Source organism: Saccostrea cucullata, unplaced genomic scaffold (assembly GCF_032062105.1).
Source record: "Saccostrea cucullata isolate Sc308-1 unplaced genomic scaffold, CSIRO_AGI_Scuc_v1 ctg574, whole genome shotgun sequence".
NCBI classification, from domain to species: domain Eukaryota; kingdom Metazoa; phylum Mollusca; class Bivalvia; order Ostreida; family Ostreidae; genus Saccostrea; species Saccostrea cuccullata.
The window spans coordinates 107,455-127,219 of NW_026919739.1; the positions used below are offsets into that span (position 1 = coordinate 107,455).

At 33.9% G+C, this 19,765-nt stretch overlaps 1 protein-coding gene across 3 annotated transcripts; it reads right to left on the reverse strand.

Annotated features, from left to right (window-relative positions):
* Positions 1-1,620: 1,620 nt before the first annotated feature.
* Positions 1,621-19,539, reverse strand: LOC134237228 (serine/threonine-protein kinase PLK1-like). Of its 3 annotated transcripts, none has more exons than XM_062719340.1 (14): positions 19,396-19,539; positions 16,718-17,146; positions 11,681-11,788; positions 8,488-8,604; positions 7,047-7,264; positions 6,817-6,912; positions 6,446-6,721; positions 5,131-5,242; positions 4,855-5,005; positions 4,675-4,749; positions 4,405-4,567; positions 3,682-3,811; positions 3,400-3,519; positions 1,621-3,293 (listed from the first exon to the last, which is right to left on the reverse strand). In XM_062719340.1, the coding sequence occupies exons 2-14, from the start codon at positions 16,946-16,948 to the stop codon at positions 3,084-3,086; spliced, it is 2,007 nt and encodes a 668-aa protein (XP_062575324.1). In that variant the 5' UTR covers positions 16,949-17,146; positions 19,396-19,539; the 3' UTR covers positions 1,621-3,083. The 3 variants fall into 3 exon arrangements, with proteins under 3 accessions (XP_062575324.1, XP_062575329.1, XP_062575316.1); XM_062719345.1 differs by lacking the exon at positions 19,396-19,539 and adding an exon at positions 17,766-17,783; XM_062719332.1 differs by lacking the exon at positions 19,396-19,539 and adding an exon at positions 17,475-17,697.
* Positions 19,540-19,765: the final 226 nt, after the last annotated feature.

A 19,765-nucleotide genomic window follows, 5' to 3' on the forward strand; every position in this document is an offset into this window, starting at 1 on the left:
ATTTGTTGATGATCCTTCCGGAATGTAAATTAAGCAGGTCGATAGGTCAGGAGCTAAGGAGGCCTAATATGCATGCAATTCTTGTGCGAAGCCCGTTACATGTATGCAAATTATCCCACGTTTCCCATTATCGTTTAATTATTTTACTGCAGGTAAATTTAAGAGTGATTTTGTGATGTTTCTTAGCCCTTATCATTAAAAGGGAGCTTGTATACTTTTCAAAGCAGACAGGCCTTTCAAATGACTAAGATGTCAATATTGAGCAAAGGGATATACTTGAGTATATATATATGTCATACTTTTATCGATGCGATATTTTCCCGAATGTTTGTTTAGAGTTAGTTCCCTTTTCTCATGCTAATTTAATGTCCATAGGGACATGGTGTCAGGTGTGTTTTGTTTTTTTTCTAGCTATGCCTGAATGCATTCATTAAAATAAAAATCAAAAATTTAGCTGAAATAGCACTTTTTTTAAAAAAATAAGGGAGGGCATATTGCTGTGCTGCTGTTGTTGGTCGATCTGTCGGTCCACCAACAGTTTCCAACATTTTCTTGAAAATGCTGAAATGAAATTTGGTTTGTATATATATTTATCATATGAATATCTTGGTCAAGGGGCTCATTTTACAAAAGAACTTATAACTAAACAAAATTGAAATTTGCTGATTTTTTGCTAATTTACATTGATTTGAAAAGGAATTTATTCGTTTTAAAAAGATTTTAATATATATTTTTGCTAGGAATTTCAGACAGAATAATTAATTTTGCAAAATATTACAGTCAGCTTAAGTTTATGGTTTCAGTCAATTATCTATAAGTCCTTTTGTAAAACGGGCCCCAGGTTCAATTTTGGGTACGATCAAGCCATTTTGGACAGAGTTAAGCCCCCTGGACTGGGAAAATTTCCAATTATTTGCAGTTTCCGTTCATTTTCTTTCCAGAGCTTGAACTAACTGAAATGAAATTTGGTATCATACAGAGTATACTACGACGGCGTATTCGTGCCATTTTAACAATGTAGAATTTTTTTTTCAAATCGTTTGTACGATTTATTAAATCGTTTGTACGATTTAATAAATCGTTTGTACGATTTAATAAATCGTTTGTACAATTCGTTTGTTAAATCGTTTGTACAATTTATTAAATCCTTTATACGATTTTTTAATAGTTTGTACGATTTTTATAAATCGTTTGAACAATTTAGGAAACTGTTTTTACGATTTAAGAAAACGTTTGTACGATTTAATAAATCGTACAAATGATTTAATAAATTGTACAAACGTTTGTACGATTTAATAAATTGTACAAACGATTTACTAAATTGTACAAACAATTTATCAAATTGTACAAACGATTTATTAAATTGTACAAACGATTTATTAAATTGTAAACCATTTATTAAATTGTACAAACGATTTATTAAATTGTACAAACGATTTATTAAATCGTACAAACGTTTTCTTAAATCGTTCAAACGATTTAAAAAAAATTTTCTACATTGTTAAAATGGCACGAATACGCCGTCGTAGTATACAGATTTATCACAAGTTTCTGTTTTGGATATCTTAATTTTTGGACAAAGATGTGTTTTCTTCTGGAAATAAAAAGTAACCAAGAAAATGTTATTGCAAGACATTTATTGAAAAGAGTAAAACTTTCAAATCCAAAAATCACACCAAGTTTTCACATTCAGTCAACCAGCACACACTATCTTACAAATAAATGCAGTTCACAAGTAGCCTCATTGGCATGCATACAAATGTATATATTTATACACATTTTCATGGTGTAATGTGGGTTCAACAAAAATCGTATTGCATGAAAAAATATTGCATAAATTATTACAGTTGCCTGATTACATTGTTAGTGAAAGGGGAAAAAAATAACATTTCTTCATGTCTGAAAAATGTACATTCCGAAAGACGAAATTAAAACAAATCGACCTTAATGTAATATTATTACATACATATGTAACATTTATTACACTGATACATTTATCAACAATTACACATTACAATTTCCCACTGAGATCCCCGATTGTAAAAAGCCGTAATGCCATACATTGTCACACATCATGTATACCTACTATTTTGCTTTTGTGGCTTCAAATTATAGCAACACAAGAACAAATCTATATCCGAAATCTGAGGTTCATTCATACCGGTTCGAAACAAAAACCTCGAACTGCTTTATTTAAAAGCAATTTAAAAACCATTGCTTAAGACACCCAGAACATATACCAAATGTTCATTTAACCGCGAAATTAAAAAAAAATCAACAATATACAAAAAAATCATCACAGGTGTTCATAGAATGAAAAAGAATGGCATTATATACATGTGCACATTATTTTCAATGTTATTCTTTAACATGAGATCAACATATTGGTCCACAATTTTATTATCACATGTTATCAGTTATCAAGTATCTAGTCAATTTTGGCGTCCAACGCCCAAAAATGTTTTCAATTAAATGCAAATGTTTTCGGTCCGAATATATCATCCATCTATATCGGGACAAAAAAATGAGGCGAGACTAGTTTATACACGAATTCAATGTTTGGCAGGAATGTTTTTTTCTCTCAACATTTTTATTACAAAATATATATGGGACCAATTCAATTATTCACGGCCCATACAAGATTCCCCCCGTATTATCATAGCACCTTGCAAGTTTTCGGGGGAGGACGGGCGACATGCAGTTGAGAGACATAAGTCCTTTGATATATATTGCAGCAATAATCTCTCCATTACAGCTATAAATACTTCTCTAAGGTTAGACCTATTATCACTAAACGCTAATTTATTATTAGCTAATAATTATTATGCACCAATTTATTATGGAAATCGGTAAGCTATCCGAGATCTGAAGTATATTCGCATAAATACTATAGTATGCACAATTCAGGCACTTAGAGAGTGTTCTCTTGTCAAAGATATATTCCTATAAACCGCATGGCTACAGTAACTGATATCTTTCTTGTAAATCCGCTTAAGGAGGTTTGATAATAACATATTTTCTTTGAAAGACAAATGGGACGTGATATTTTGTTATCAGAAAGTCATCTGATATTGGACACAAATTCAAATATCAGCTCCCTCGATATCAACTAAGTTTTTGAGCATCTTTTTCGCAAAGTTCATACGCTGAACAATATCCCTGCGGCAGCCATCTTGGATTATTTGCATCATGCAATACGTGTTTGCTGTTCTTTCTTCATCGATGTAGGTTACATAGTAGTCATTCTTCATGTAACTCATTATGATCTTGGTATGGTCATCAAAGAAGTTCACCTATAAAAAGGTACATATATATGTTTTAAAAAGTACTTCCATTGGATTTTGGGATAATGTAATTTCCAAGAGTTGACAAGTACGTCACGTGACGGGAAAACAATACCTGAAGAGTTCCATCACTGAGGTAAAGAACGATTGCTTTTGATGTTCTGAACCACTTCTTCAAGTAGACATTTCCATACCAAGAATCATCGGAGTCTTTGGACAATTCCACTTGACCTCCCTACAAGGAACCATAAACACATAAATAAGGACAAGCTGACGAAACCACTATCACCAGAAGCCCAAAAAAATATTTTAACTCCAAAAACACATATACTAAAAAATTGCCCAGAGAATTTTTTTTCCTTACTATGAATGGGGGGGATACTGTGGTGATACTGACCTGGATGAGATGTTCGTCCATATAGCGGGCGAAGTAAAGCAGGAGAGTAGTTTTCTTCTCTAACTCCTCAGGCACACACTCAACCGTGTATGATGACGACTTATTGGTGACGTCAAAATACTGCACAGCCCTAAAAATAACACAAATAATATGTGATGAAAAATAAATGAAATCTTCAAATTTTTACTTCCTTTTGTAAAACATAATGTGGTGTTATTTCGAAGTAATTTCACTAAATTCTTCTATTTCGAATACAATAGCTCAAACTTTAACACGTGCGCTTGGGTATACATGTCATACATACTTAAGTGTCGGATAACAATTTCATCTTTTTTATTTGCAGAAAAATTTCCTTAATCGAGTTATTATTTCATTATTTTTATTATCTATAAATTATTTCATTCTTAAATGTTTCCTTTTTTCTCTCTTTATATTATTGGATTACCGGAAGAATTCAAGTTTAAATTTCCTCCCAAAATCTAAATGATAAATATTTGGAATAACATTCCAACAATATCATTTGAATAGTGGATTAGATAGAATTTAAGAATTTACATTGGTCATCAAACCACAGGAAATCTATTATTAGAACAACAAAGGGTATCTATCGTATAACCGTATTATGAAAGAGTTAATAAACAAACATTGACACCAGGAAATAGACATTCTAAACGCAGTAGCCATAGTGGCCTGATACACAAATAGTGGACATAAGTTAATTACCTTCCATCCGGTGACATCACGATTCTTGAAGTGTCGTTAAATAGAACGCCAATGACGTCATTGGAGAGTTGGAAACCGAAGCCGTATTTGTTGGAATAATCCACCCATTTTGTCACCCAGACAATGTTTGAGTCAGATATGGATAGTGGGTTTTCTCTGACATCTAAAATTTTAAATTCAAATATTTTAGACCTTCATTGAAAGATTTCATGGAATTAAAAAGATGAAAAAGCATGAAGGTACTATACATGAACATGTAGTTCTACAAACCTTTCGGCATGTGTTCTAAGCAAGTGTGTAGAACATCCAGTAACGTCACTGCTAAACGTGGTTTGGGTGAAGATTCTAGTTAACCAAAAAGTTAAATGAATTAGTAAGATTTATGAAAACTCAATACAACAATGATTAAAGTCACCAAACTCTTTTATTAAACACTGTTCATATATTAACCTCTGCTTGGGGGTGATTCAGACCGGTTGTTCCTCTCACTGACACTCTCCCTGACCAGGGGCTTGACGGTCGGGAAGGAGGTTGGGGGAGAGACAGTGATGGGGGATTTGACCGAAGGAAAAGGTGGAGGTGAAGAGATACGTTCTGCTAACTGTTAAAAAGAAATTCAAAAAGTTACAATCAAAGGAATAAAAAAAGACATTGAAAACAAATGAGAATTTGATAAGATCGAAACGTTTTTGACGTATTGACGTCTGATGGATTCGGTGATCTGACCTCATTCGCCTGTCGTTCCGGTCTGGTGTCTGTCTGGATTTCGATGTTCCTGATTGGTGACGTCATACGTTCTACTGCATCAGGCTTGTCTGGTACGGCATACGACTTGGGTCTATAAATTAAGTTACCAGTGAGTCTTAATTTCATAAGTTAGTAATTTAATGACTTGTTTTAATTTGATATGGATTTTTTTTTTCAGTAAAAGACACATCAATTTATTAACTCAAGAATATTCAATCAAATAATTTGTCATTTCAAAAGTCGTATGAAAAGTCTGCACTTTAAACAGATGTGTATTTATTCTAGGGTCACCAAAACGGTCAAGTTTACTTTGGGTAGAAGAATACAAGATAATACCGCTCGCCTATAAAAATGAGTAGTTTGCTAAAGCTGTTTTACGATCAAACAACAGCTGCGAGCGTACAATTGCAGCTCCAGAAATTATCAGATATTTTTATGTTCAAGGTTCATCACTGACGACCAAATGATGGTTTTATCTTCACCTGGTAAATATTGACAATCTCATTCATGTACTTTGTGAAACAATGAGGGTCTAATCTGCCGTGAACTTGTTAACTTCACATTTGATTTAAGATGTAGGTCTCGCGAAATCAAGAAACAATAGACTGTCAAAATGCTTTTTTTACGTACAAAACTTTCTTAAGGATATCATTGCCACAATCTACGACCAGAATCACTCGGGTAGAACCATTGAGTCAGGGCTATAGTGATACAGGATACCTTTCTCTATTTATCACGCTAAATAACTGACAGTTGAAAGTCATACGGTTGACAAGAGATTTTTGCTCGGCTTTCATTATATTGAAATAAAAGAAACGATGGTCCTGGGAAAAATTTTCTGTGGTTTAAGGACAACTTGTGGATAAATTTCACCTATCTATCTCAGATCTTCCTAATCGGATTCTAGCATGTGTATAAACATGCTTTGAAATAAATGCAGTATCAGCGCTTGTTAAAATTGTCTGCATACTTTTAAATGCTTTAATTATTTCTTCTTTTTTTTCAACAAGGTATTTTTGCACTCTGTCTGTGCAAAAACATTTATCTTATTAACGTTCTTGATCAATTGCCCACCATTAATTTTTTAAGTAAGAGGAAGAAAGAAAAAAAAACATCAATTGCTAGCAAAGAGAGTCATTTAAATTTCACCTACTTGTAATTTTTTTAATGTCATGCTTGCAGTCAAATATGTTCAATATAAAAAAGCTTAATGTTTAATATTAAAGCCCCTCCTTGCAATAAATGTACATTGGTATTGATGAATGTTCATGAATTTTTAAATAAGCATAACAACCTGTTGAACTTGGTGTACACGGGGAATTTTGGCACGTTGGTACAGCAAGAGGAGGAAAGGGACTTGGGCAGAAAACCTGAGCTGAAGAATTCGTGGTTATATAGCTCATTCAAACTCGGTCTGAGTTCGGGTTCGTGATTCAGGCACTGTCGAATAAAGTTCTGCGCAGGCAATGACATGGTTTGTGGAAGAACATAGTTATTGTTTGCAATTCTGACATATGTCTCTTTGAGAGTTGAAGTTTCAAATGGGGGCCGTCCAACCAACAAGGCATAACTGAAAAGATAATTGGAAATCATTATACTACAAATTCATTTTTAACATAAAGCCACATTTTATTTTATCAAAAGTCAAGCATAGGGTATTCTTACGTTACACATCCAATTGCCCAAACGTCTGCTTCATAGCTATGACCTCTTTTTTGCAGAACTTCTGGTGCTATGTAATTTGGAGTTCCACAAACGGTCCTGGAGAAAAAAAATGATGATATTTGTTTATACATTTGAATGAAACACGTTTATACTATTAGTTATCAGTCTCTACACACAGGAAACAGATAAGTTATCAGACGGGCATCAAAACTATTTGCAAATTAACCTACATCTTCTTTTCGCCTTCGTAGGTCATTTTCGTGGCCAGGCCAAAGTCTGCGATTTTGAGTTGCATTTTCTCGTTCAAGAGCATGTTGCCCAGTTTGAGATCACGATGTATGATATTGTTGTTGTGGACATATTTGACGCCTTCCACCAACTGACGGAGGTAGTACCGCACTTCCGGTTCTGTCAGCGTTTTCCTCTGTTTCAACATGTGAACCAAAGACTGAAATAAAATGCACCATTTAGGAATGCTATACACAATAGGAATAAACTGGGATATGCATAAAATTATGCATTTTACAAATGTTGGTTAGTTTTAATGAGGTCCTGCAATATCTATTATTTGATTTTTTAAGAGTTTTGAACCTCTGAAGTAATGATATAACTTAGTGAATTTACAAAGTTAATGTTACTACTTCCTACTTCATTATATATCATAAATAAATCTCTTTAAATGTAATGAAAATTAAAGTAGGTTTCAAAATTGTGTTCACACGAATACGTGACTAAGTCTGCGATGTCTTACAAAGAACAATCCAACGCAAAACCAGAAACAGGAATCTGATTTTTTTAAATTTGTTCAATATCAATTTAACCTATTGGTTAACCTCCTCAGTATTTGAAATATTCAATATCTAAACTATGCACTGATATCAGCAATATAGTGTTGAGTATTTGTTTCAACAAGCTATGTAATCTTAAATCCTTGGTCACAAGTGTTCTACCGCATTTAGAATGGAACACAAACGATGACAATGCTGGTATTTTATTCGGATGATATTTAAAACCTTATCTCATGGCTCCATAAAAAAAGAACAAAAACATACAGCCATATTGCATTGTTGCCTGTGTCATTGTTTTCTCAGTACTTTGATTGAATTGAAGTTTTAGAGACTGCGTAAGATGTTTGCCCCTTAACTGATCAAAACTTGGGTTTTTCAGTCCTCTAATTCATACACCCATCTTGTCTTTAAGGTCTTATTGAAAACATTTTTCTCTTAACTTGATATGTCTCCTTATATAAAACACCAAACTTTTATAACTCGGAAAAGTTAATGCGTCGTTTACCTATCATTACAATAAAGATATGATCTTTATATGGGCTTATACAACCGGGGGCTTAGAAATAGAGAGTGATATATATTTTGAAGGTCTTGAGTAAAATGAAGGGCATATAATTATAAAGGATAAAGAACGTCTTTGTCGTATAGAGATAAATGATCCCGTGTCTTCTTTATAATTCATCCTTGTTAAATTATTACTCCTTACTTCGACCCAAGCTTGTATTTTGTGGGTGAAATATTAGGTTTTATCAAAATGCCCTTCCTTAATTAAACAAAATCCAGTTGCATAATTAGCTGTTAGCTACGTGGGTATGTTATTAGTTCAGGAAATAAAAGACTCGATTCTGAAGGCAGAGTTCGGTGTGGAGTTTGTAGTCTTTACCTTTCTGCTGCAGTTTTCAAGAACAATGTAGACATTGTCTTCGTCCTCGAAGTAACTATGGAAGCCCACTACATGCTCGTGTGATAGATCCCTCTGTAAGTCCACTTCTCTGGCAATCTGCAAAAACAAAGATTAAAGGTTTTCATGAAATATAATGTCACAAATGAATTTAAAAAATACAATTTTTGTGACCTCTTCCATAACAATATGAATTTGTTTACGTTGTCAAAGAAAATAATATGTATACAAACATATTAGTCAAATATGTGAGATATTATGAATCTGCTGCTTTTGAGCAATATGATGAGAAAATCAATTTTTTCAGTGAACAAATTAATCTTGGAGAAATACATTAATTTTTTGCATAAATACTTTTTTTCATCCATCATTTTTTTTGTCTGGAAACAGAAATGAATCATATATCTTGTTGTTCATTTGTCAAAAACTCTATTGCCTACAAAGAGTTTTTTTTTCGCCATTGTAAATAATGTCGATTCTTCGGGGAGGTAGTCATTTATTTGTCTTTTCGCTACACCATTGTAATACACCATTGCAGACGACATAATACTGAAGTTAAATACAACAGAAAAAAAGACTGGCGTATAAATCAAACCCTCATAGTTTTTTTTTTCCTAAAAAAATTGTTTTAAAGTCTCATACAGAGAGATTGTCAAAGTACCCTTATTGGTATCGTATGACATCCATTACTACCAACATGTTAAGTACAAAGATCAAAAAGTGATAGGACCACAATAAAGAAATTTGAGAGCATGTGTTAAAAGAGGAAGCCAATACACGGGAATTATTTGAAATACGAGGCTATCAAATTCTCCTTCCTTTCTCCAATTCTCTGTACTAATGGCTAATACATGGGACTTTTTAAGTAAATGAAGACATTTGTCCATAAAATACAACTTAAACTAGCTAATAAACAAGCTTTACAGTTGGGAATTAATTTGCCATAATCCCACTGTGTTTTTCTTCACAGAGCTTTCGTATATAACGTCAAAGAAATGGGACAAAATTTTATGGTAATGGCATTAGTGTTACAATGTTCATTGCATATACAAATCGTTGTTACAGTTTTATATGTAGTTATTATTGAATAATAATGGATGGCTTACACCAGACCAAATAATATTCTTATGTCAAACAATTAAGCAGGGACAACGTACAAATAAAAGCCGCGCAGGCCTTCTCAGACATTCCAAATAGGCTTTGCTTTCATACACATTTCGAACTTCATTCTAGCTATTCATCAATATGTAGGGAAATAAGTCCATTTCTGATATCAAATGGGCGGTGAAAATATAATACTTTTATAAAGATTATAAGATTACACAAGTGAAAGCTTCCACATGCCTATCTTTTGTTCTCGAGATTGTTATACTAATCCTATATATGTAATTTTTTTTTAATTTGAAAATTGGTCAAAAGTTACGTTCGTCAACAGAACAAAAGTCTTCGGGAACATAAAACCGCATTCCAGTAAGTCTGCATTTGAGTAGCATCAAAGGAAAATGGGCAACTACACTACATCCGAAAGTTATCAGTTATTCAAATTCAGATCTAACATATTTACGTTTGATGCCATATGCGAAAAAGGTAAATGGCCATGGCCGACAAAACATCGAATTCGGAATTGAAAATAGCATGTAGCATAAAATATAGATAACTGTGTTTTTTGACAATTCCTTGCTACTCGTGACTGGAAACCCCATTTGCTTCATAGTGATTTTCCATTAAATCCATCTCTTTCAAGTGTTATGTTGCTTTACCGAGCTTTCTGTGAAATGCGACGGCTTTACTTATTTTTCTTTAAAGCAAAATAAAAATCTCTTCTAACTTTTCTCTCTAGAGTGTTTACGTCTGTCATTTCTTTGTTGACATCGACCAGGTAGCCTAGAAATCAACTTGTCGTCTGTTACTTTTAAACTGATGAATTATCGGGGTGACCCGAGGTGGTCGACACCCCGCTGTTTGCTTTACAACGGCCACCTCGAGCTCCAAGGAAGATTGATAATGGATTTCTACTGTACAAATATCATACAGCATGAGTGTAAAAAGAAAAGATTCTTCCCAACAGCAGACGGGATAAAATAAGAATAGGGGTACACAGCACAATACGAACCTAATCACTTAGGGGTGGGTTGGACTTCCGGGCTAAAGAGGGTGACTCATTCTAAAACTTTCAATCAATATTTTCAAAAGAGTCGTCCTTTATTTGTCCATTTCATTCAGGTTGATTTTCGGATTTCAATGAAATCCTCGTCCTACATTTCGCGACGTTCTCAAGGACCCTTTCTGTTTCATTCAGTTTATTTGATTAAATTCGTTACTTCACTAAAGTTTTGGGATTCTCTGAAGATCTTAAGCACGCATTCATTTCAGGCATTTCTCCTCTCCATTTTATGCTGCACAAAACATGCACACAAATGCAATCCCTTTGACATTTTTAATAAAGCCTGCATTTTATTCCTTTTTATCCAATTACAAAATGGTCTGGTTGCAAGAGGATAAAGCATAAAACCTTTTTACTAAAAAATGTCAATTCGTTTGTTAATTACTGAATAATTTTTTTTTCTGAAAAAAAAATCTGGAACATTTGGTTTTGCAGAGGAAGCATTTTTTTCTTCTTTAACGAAGTCTTATCAAAAAGTATAGTGCAACTCGGACAGCTGTCTTTCGCTATCCCACTTCTCGAGATCTCTCTGATTAAGTTGTTACGTATCTTGTGTCTTACTCTCTCGTAAAATCCTCCAGGAAATGAACTATACTGATTAGGACGGCAGATGGAGAAAATGAAAAGTTGGTCTTCGGATAAGTCAATTGAGATACATAGAAAACTCTGCCAATCAAACGCGTCACTATGTGAAGGAACTGGCCAATGTAACTAATTGTGCCTACTGAAATCTTCCATCAGATCACTTTGTATCATTGTATTTCATCTGTATCTGTATCATTTTTCAAAATATTTTTTTAATTTTTTTTTCTTATAACTTGATCTCTTGCTCTTGGCTACAAATACATTCAACTGGGTGTTTTGCATTTAGATTCATTTATTATTATTAGCAAAACTTCTTTTATGGCTGTTTTGTCTTCATGCATTTAATATTTAACCGATTTCCCCCTTCCTTTCTAATTTTTTTTTTAATTTTTCTAACATTTTAGTGTATGTATGACAAGCCCCTACCTTTTGTTTCTGATGTGGTTTTGTGAGCCGTTGCTTTGATATTATCTTTCCAGCATACACTTTATTTGTATTTAAATCCAGAAGCTCGTAACATCTTGCAAAACCACCCTGTAGAGATAAAAAGAAAATATACTTGAAATTGGGATAAAAGAAACTTGCCGGAAACTCGGAATCTCTCTCTCTCTCTCTCTCATGCGCACATCACCCACAAAAAAAGATAAAGACATAAAAGATAAGATTTTAGATATAAAAAATATTTTTGAGATATCTCTGACGTTTTTTTATGGATTTATGAAAATGTAAGTGATAAACTAAAACTGTTTAGTCAGGATATTTTTAAACAGGTGATAAAATAATTATCCAGATAGTTTTCATTTAATTTATGACATTTTTTTCGTTTTGCTTATAATTAACCAACGACAGGAGATTTTTTTTGTCATGTGTAAGCATTAATCTAATTTCAGACCATTTTTATTATTGATCGCTCAAAACCTAACAAATCTCATCTCTAAACAAAATCAATCATATACAACAGATGTAACATTCAGGACATTCTTTCTCCATACAATGGCGAGTCAGTCTTCGTCATAAATTGCAGGTGTCCCTACTCAAATGAACACAGTTTTGCATTCTGTATAAAATACGTATATCATATACAGTCCAACACAAAGACAAAGAACGCGTATTGGTTGTCTTAGCTGCGTGATCGACGGCTCCTTGTGCAGTCGTAGGTAAAATGATTAAGTGAGGGGAACAGGATACGATCTGAATCGCGATACACACCGGCGATTTTTACTTATATCGTCCTATGAATCGCACTGAACGCTCAGACGAACGCTATTGTTTTCCGGAGAAGGGAATAACTTTGTTGCTTATTCACCAGAAATGGTGAAAAATACCTCAGATGCATGGAATGTACTGTATCGGAAACCGATCTCCTCGGGTATGGAGTATTTTAAACCTAATAAACTTAATGGCCATGTAAAATGTTTGTAATCTTCGTTTTTCTTTGTTTTTCCACTTGATTATGTTCGCGTGACGTTCTCTAACGATATTCGAAAATACAATAGGGGTATCAAATCGGATGGGCCACCCATTAGCAATAAACAAACCCCTGGGATAACCCCACAACAATGCATTGAAGTAACATACTAGTGATTAAGAGAGGACTGCAAGAATCAGCTGATTTTGTCAGCACTATAATTAAAACTCGGGGACCTGTGATTATAATTATTTGATAAGTCATCTGCTTAGATCGGCAAATTTTGCTTCCCCAGGACTGCATGCGTACATGCTGTTGCAAGCGTGTGACTCGTAAAATATGGTGAAATTTGAAGAGGGTTATCAAACAAATTATAAACAAAAATATTTTAAGAGAAAGATCAAACATACACTATATATTTGATATACAGCACTAGATAAGGCAGTGGCAGAGTAGATGGAGTGCCCATTTCGAGATAGCATCTCAAAAAGTTGCTTATTTTAAAATAAGTAGAACTCTATGCAAACTCTAACTCTGATATTCGCATTTTTTATTCACAAAGAACAAGGTGGGTCAAAGAAAGATAAAATACTGTATTTGTCAATTATTTATGCAGGAATGTTGAGGTGACATTTCAGTCAAGGCTTTCTCCACAGGTATCGAGCTGTTTGATACTATTTATAGTACTGATGAAATTCGCACCTTCCAGCAACAAAAAATTGATACATCAAACAAATGAAGCAGAAAGCAACAGCACGCAAATGCATTAATATGGGTATATAATCTGAAAAGGTTTCGATTTCCCTTGATAAACAAGCCTCAAATGTAAATGAAACTTTCGAATGGTTAAGAGGTTTATTTTTTTAAACACGTGTACTTTTCTGATCAGTTTCCCATGACCAGGTACGGACTTATACTTTGGATTAATGTCTATATTATACATGTAGATCTTTGTATTTATTAACTGTAGTCCATTATGAAGATATGCCAAGAATGTGTGACTCAAATTTCAAACAAAACCGTCTACCACCGAGATTTTAATCTCACGGGGTCTTTTCCGTGGGTGTTAAAATCTACTTCGTCAAAATCCAAGGATCTAATACAAAATATACTAAAAATGACTCAAAGAGGCAATATATATTAAACTGCGATTGATCTATAGCATTTTTTTGAAAAAAAGAAATAGATCTTTGATGCTAAAGATGGCCATATGCATTTATGTCTTTTTTATGCAAAAAGGCCTACACGTTACGACTCAGTAATAACAAGGAGTGGATATACAGTCGTTTCATGAATGAACCTCTTGTTCACGCTTGTCTTGTCTGTGTATATTACAAACATGGTACGAATTGTTTACTTTCCATAATAAATGACATCGTAGTTCTATCCTTGATGAGTTTCAAGAAATGCGGTGCTTGTAAACTTAGATATTTTTTAAAAAGTTTAGATATTTTATTCAAATATTCTAAAAAAATTATGACCTTCAGTTTGAATTTTATTATGAATTCGAGTTACTCAGCACAGCTAGCTCTGTTTCTTTCGAGTGTCCTTGAGGAACCCTCCTTTGATTTCGTGAGTGAAATAAATTATGAACAGCTGAGATTCATTTAGAATTATATTAAAAAACATTCTCACGACCCCTGCCTGTGTTAGACATAAAACACGATATTCGTTGTAAAAAAGAAAATCACGTATGTCTGAAGGTCTTGTGCACAGTGTAACATCAATGTCGATAGCGACCCGTCTTTTCTGACAATTCCTTTAATTCAATTTTTTGACATTTCTATTGCAGTTTTTTTTTCACAAGTGAGCGTTTACCTTCATTTTTAAGTTGCATTAAATTGAATGACATAGGCTTTTAGATGACACTAACCCCGAAAAAACTCGGAAGTGGAGCTTGGCCAATTATAACTATAATTTTGATACTCTCTTTGATGACTTTATGAATGAGGGGTCCAATGACGTGATTTAGGTTTCGGGGTCAACCACCAGCTCAATAAAAATTTCTCTGACTCAACGTTTCCTATACTTGCGTGTCATATAAAGTAGCATTAATATCAAATTCATAATTCGAGACGTATACTTGTTGTTTCATTTCACTTTAATGGGTGTAAGCTTTTTAGTTAATAACTTGGTTTTTATACGGATGGACAGACTTTCTTTCATGCACCTGTTTAATCGATAACCCAGAACAGCTAATACTTCCCCCATAAGTTTCTTATGGAAACTATGAGCAACGCCATCAGTTAATTTAAAAAAAAAAATTATTTCTCATCAGCGGGCTAAATAGCTTGAAACACTTCGCGGACCAAAGATGTGAGAGAGGGAGGCAGAGATTGTGTGTGTTTTATGGCACGGCTATGAGGGGTTTTTCATAAATGTCTTCTCGACAGATTTCTGTGTCTAATAGCAGTATCAAAGAGATTCGCGACTTCTGAATGAACTCAACAAATCTTACAGCGAATAAAATAAATTGTCAAATTAATCTTCTGAGTATATATGCTAACAGCTTTTTAGTTAGATGTATTTTGTGAATATCACCCTAGGCTTCAGTGTATATCTTGCGGACATAGTCAGTTTTTTTTAAGGTGTCTTCGGGCCATGATGAGGACTAATGACTTCTTACGCGAACAAACACAAGCAAAGGTGGCAAAATCTTCAGATTTGGTATGGATAGAAATCGGAATCTTATGTCACAAAAGAGAATAAAAATACACCTTAACCTGAACCCATACATAAATAATAAATTTTGGAGGTGCCACTAAACAAAGAAAAAAGTCGCGTGTAATGAAATGACCCGATCACTTCTTATAAAGTTGATCCCTGCCTGGGGTGAAGAATGGACAAAATATCTGCTCAATATAGCATTTAAGTCGTCTTAACAATGGCATTTACTTATATTACTTCTTTACTTTTGCATATTTTCTTCTTTGTTTGGAAGAATTTCAGCCTTCTCCTTTGTCCCCCTTGAAATATTCTTTGGCTTTCTTTATCCTTTGAAGACTTTAATATCTATGCTGCCACTGGCCAACTTTATTGAATTCTTGGCCTGTTCAAAGTATTTTTTCATTATTTTTAAATACACTTATAATCATATTAGCGCGCCCTGGGTTCATGTAAACTTTTGCTGACAATGGTGAAAAAACACATTTTGCTCTAGACCTTGTGTCAAAATCAATCATATTCTGTAAGATCCTTATCAACAGGCAGAGCAAAATTTTCAAAAACTTTTAAAGCCTCATATCCGGTTTAAAACAAACACTATAAGGGCACCCTGAGAAGTGAAAAATGAATTTAAATAAAACTTCGCCTGCAGTTTGCAGCGTTTTATCGATATTTGTCAAAAAAAGTCTCGTGCTATTGATAAACTGTAGAGAAAAAATATATCATTTCTTCCCAGATTTCTAATCTTCCATTCACATAAGGTTTTTTGAGTAGGAAAGTAATTTAACAGATATGCATGTCGGTGTATGGCATTCTGATCACAACGATAGCAAAAACCGTGAAGTGTCTGTTATACAGAGGGCGAAAGTTCGGCACAACTTACTCCTGTAGTCCAGATAAGACGTAATCTTTGTCTTGAACAAGATATTATACAACCTTGCAGATCCCTTATTTCTAGAGCATTAACATGGCTAATTCTGCTTCTTTTGTTCTCCTTACAAATCAAAAGGAATATTATATATAATGTTTTAAAAATTAATTTTACAGTAACAATTGTCAATTGATTTTTCAAATTTTGGGGATGGATATTTTTCTACTTTAGCATGGTTTATTTTGGCAGTAGTATATACTATTCCTTAATTGATAATTTGTGAGGTTATAAAAATCTTTATTTAAATATTAAAAATTATGACTTTTTACGGAACTCCTAGCTAAATTTAAAATAAAGTCAGTTTTGAAACTGTCAATAATGCTCATTCTCTCTTTCTCTCTCTAGCTCTCTTCAATATGTTATTTAGATTTTGTCGAAACAAGTTGATCAATTGCTAAGTGTACAGTTCTCATTAAATGTAAGCACACTGTATCTCAATCAATATGTTCAGAAGTCTCACCTTTCCTAGCAGACGGCCTCGGATGTAGGTAGTATCAGATGTGGGGTCGTACACAATGTAGTTGGGATCGAAGTTGTTGATGTTGACTTTGGTGTTGGCATCGTCAACCTGAATCCTCCCCTGGACCACAAAAGGGGACGGGGGTCGTGCCTCCTTCATCTGCTGTAGATGAGGGTAGCTGAACGCCGTGTGAATTTGTGAAAACTTTGGAGGTAAAATGTCCACCGACATTGGCTCTGCTCTATCCTATGACCACCAGAAGTTCATTATCTGGACATCAACACAAAACGTCTAAACACAACGTGAAGAAGAATTGCTCAGTATCGACCGAATTGTCACTATGTTCACACTTTCAAAGTTCAATCCAATTTCTCATTCTAGAATTCCAACTTTGTTTTCGAACTAGCTGTGACAATTCACACCAAGCAACTGAAAAAAAAATTAAAACCTAATATCAGTACCCACATATGTTTCTTTCTAGCCACACGGCTCTTCAATTGCAGCTCCTCGGTGAGATTTGAACTTTGATGGAGTTATCTTAAATCTTCCCTAGTTCAACTGTGATTAGAAACAAGTAATACATACAACATATAGAACGGTTCTTGAGGGTAATATAACTGTGTATTTGTAACTCTGTGGGAAACCCACGAGAGAAACGTGCCCTACAAAGAGCAAAACCTTTATGGCATGAATCATTTACCTTGTAGAGGTGTAATAGGCCGCTCTTTATCAGGAATAGGGTGTATTCTTGTCTTACCTGTATCGTCACAACTCGCCAGATAATCACTATTAGTCTTTATAGTAATCCCGCTTTAATAATTAAACAGTATACTTTCATATCACACAACCCAGGACTACATACACCACACACGACTGTCTTCTTTGACTTTCGTTTCCTAAATAACAATCGGATTTGCGAAACAGGTCATCTGGGTTTTGTGTTTCACATTACTATAGTCCACTTGTGCGCCGTCATGCGAGCAAATGCAATGATGTCTAAAATTAGTGCCTTACCTGTCTGGAAACGCCCCCTTTCAGGTACACATACCTAGCTTTTGCATTTTACCTGTTGCAACATTTGCACCTGGTAAAAGTATGTTTCCTTCGGTATCTATTTTCAATCATGTTTAAGATCGGCATAAAATATTGATTTAGCAGCGGCATATTGTCATTGTATTCATTGGTATTAACAACAACAAAGGTTCGTAACTTTCCGTATCCAGACATAGTTCCTTATATGGAAGTTTCCGTCACCGAACGTTAAAATATACACGCCTTATTTACATGTTTATGCATCTATAGATACAGGAAATTACACAGGTGTAAATTTAGACCAGTATTTTTGTAAGCTGACAACATTTATAGAAACTTTCTTTCTTTGTTTTCCCCCTAAATATCATATCTATTGTGTAAGAATCTATCTTAGAAATGTTTTCTGTGTTTACAAGTATAATTTTAGATGTCAGACATAAATTTACGTGTCGCTTATCTTGTTAACGACATAATTGATACATAGCCCCTGGTCAAGCAATAATTACTTCATTTTCTGGACACGTTTCTTACTTTTCTTCTTCATATGTGTGAAAATTCAAAATAATTTAAAGGAATGTCAAATCTAATTATACAATGTATCCTATAAAACAATGACATACAAAATTATTATTTTTTAAATTTACAGATTCAATCTACCTCAATTTAAACTTACTCTTCCCTTTCTTTCATTTTCCTCTTGTGTCATCAATTAATTAACAAAATATTTTATAATAAAAAGTAATACTCCCCAAAAACCATTTCCATGAAGGAAATCAGGGGATTTCTCTTTTTATCTTATACTTCCCGTTATACATGCAATGTCATCCCCCAAAAGCGAAAACTTTTACTATAATTTTCTTCTGGGAATATTTCATTTCCTTGAAGATATTTTTACATATATTCGAGCTTTCTTATGGGAAGAATAACTGATCTATGAGAGAACAGCTGTTGTAGCCCTGCTTAGAGTTGGCCCGTTTGTGAGGAGCCGACATTTTTATGTCTGAGCCCTTTGATCACCTGGTGCCTGTCAATACGACCTCCTCTTTATGATTGATTGATGTCTCTTATTAAATTCCTCACCTCTCTTACCGATATAAACATTGCATGAAATCAAGTTTCATCGATCGATTTTGATTTGCAACCCTTATACTTTGAAGAGATTTTACTTGCGCCTGTATTTTTAAGAAAAGACATGCTAAACAATCTAAAAAAAAAAAAAATTGAGCCGTCAAAAGTGCATCGAAAGGAGATATGTACTATCAAATAAAAAAAAGTCATTTAAAAAATAATAAATTTTTGCATCGACCAAAAACTTGTATGTGTTTTACCATAGTTTGCACGTACAGTATATTATACCCTCAATATTTCCCACTATTAACACCGACATTTTTTTTTTTTTTTTTTTGAAAATGCAGATGCAGGTAAACGAATTGCAAAATTAAGTAAAAGCTGTAAAGTATAAAATCTGTGAAGACATTTTCGGGGAAAAGAAAAGGGCTGATGAAGACAATCACATGACTTAAAAGATACTATAGTAACTTGACATTTATATACATAAAGACATCTTAATCTGTTAATTATATACATGTATTTGGAAGTAGAGCCTAGCTAACATTGTCCAATTTACATATGTGGTGTATACTTACAGCTATATGTAATTCAGCGTTGTAAATTACTACCACCAGACATGGCCAGAAGACAGGGGAAAATAAGTTAATAATAGTGCATAAGAACATGCAGGTCCGGTAGATCGCGCGTGATTTAGCACGTGTCCTAGTCCTAGGTCCCCTCTGAATCATAGAAATCTCACATCCTTATTCCTATCCCTGCAAGGAAAAGTCACTAAACGACACACAAAGAAAATTAATAGGGATCAACTCTTAAAGTCGAATTACTTCAAGTTTAAAGCTGTGTAGGCCTTTGTATGAAATAAGCACTTTTTTCCCTTTTATTATGCATATATACGCAAGTTAAAATCAGAAAGTCACCATTGATAATTACTAAGTACTAATGCCT

What these genes read in the sequence shown, in the direction of transcription:
- LOC134237228 (XM_062719340.1), bottom strand. Translation starts at nt 16,948, where the DNA reads ATGTCGGTGGACATTTTACCTCCAAAGTTTTCACAAATTCACACGGCG. An exon ending in CTTAGAACACATGCCGAAAG is followed by an intron (nt 4,568 to 4,674) that starts GTTTGTAGAACT and finishes TTAAAATTTTAG; the next exon opens with ATGTCAGAGAAAACCCACTA. An exon ending in TCAGTGATGGAACTCTTCAG is followed by an intron (nt 3,294 to 3,399) that starts GTATTGTTTTCC and finishes ACCTTTTTATAG; the next exon opens with GTGAACTTCTTTGATGACCA.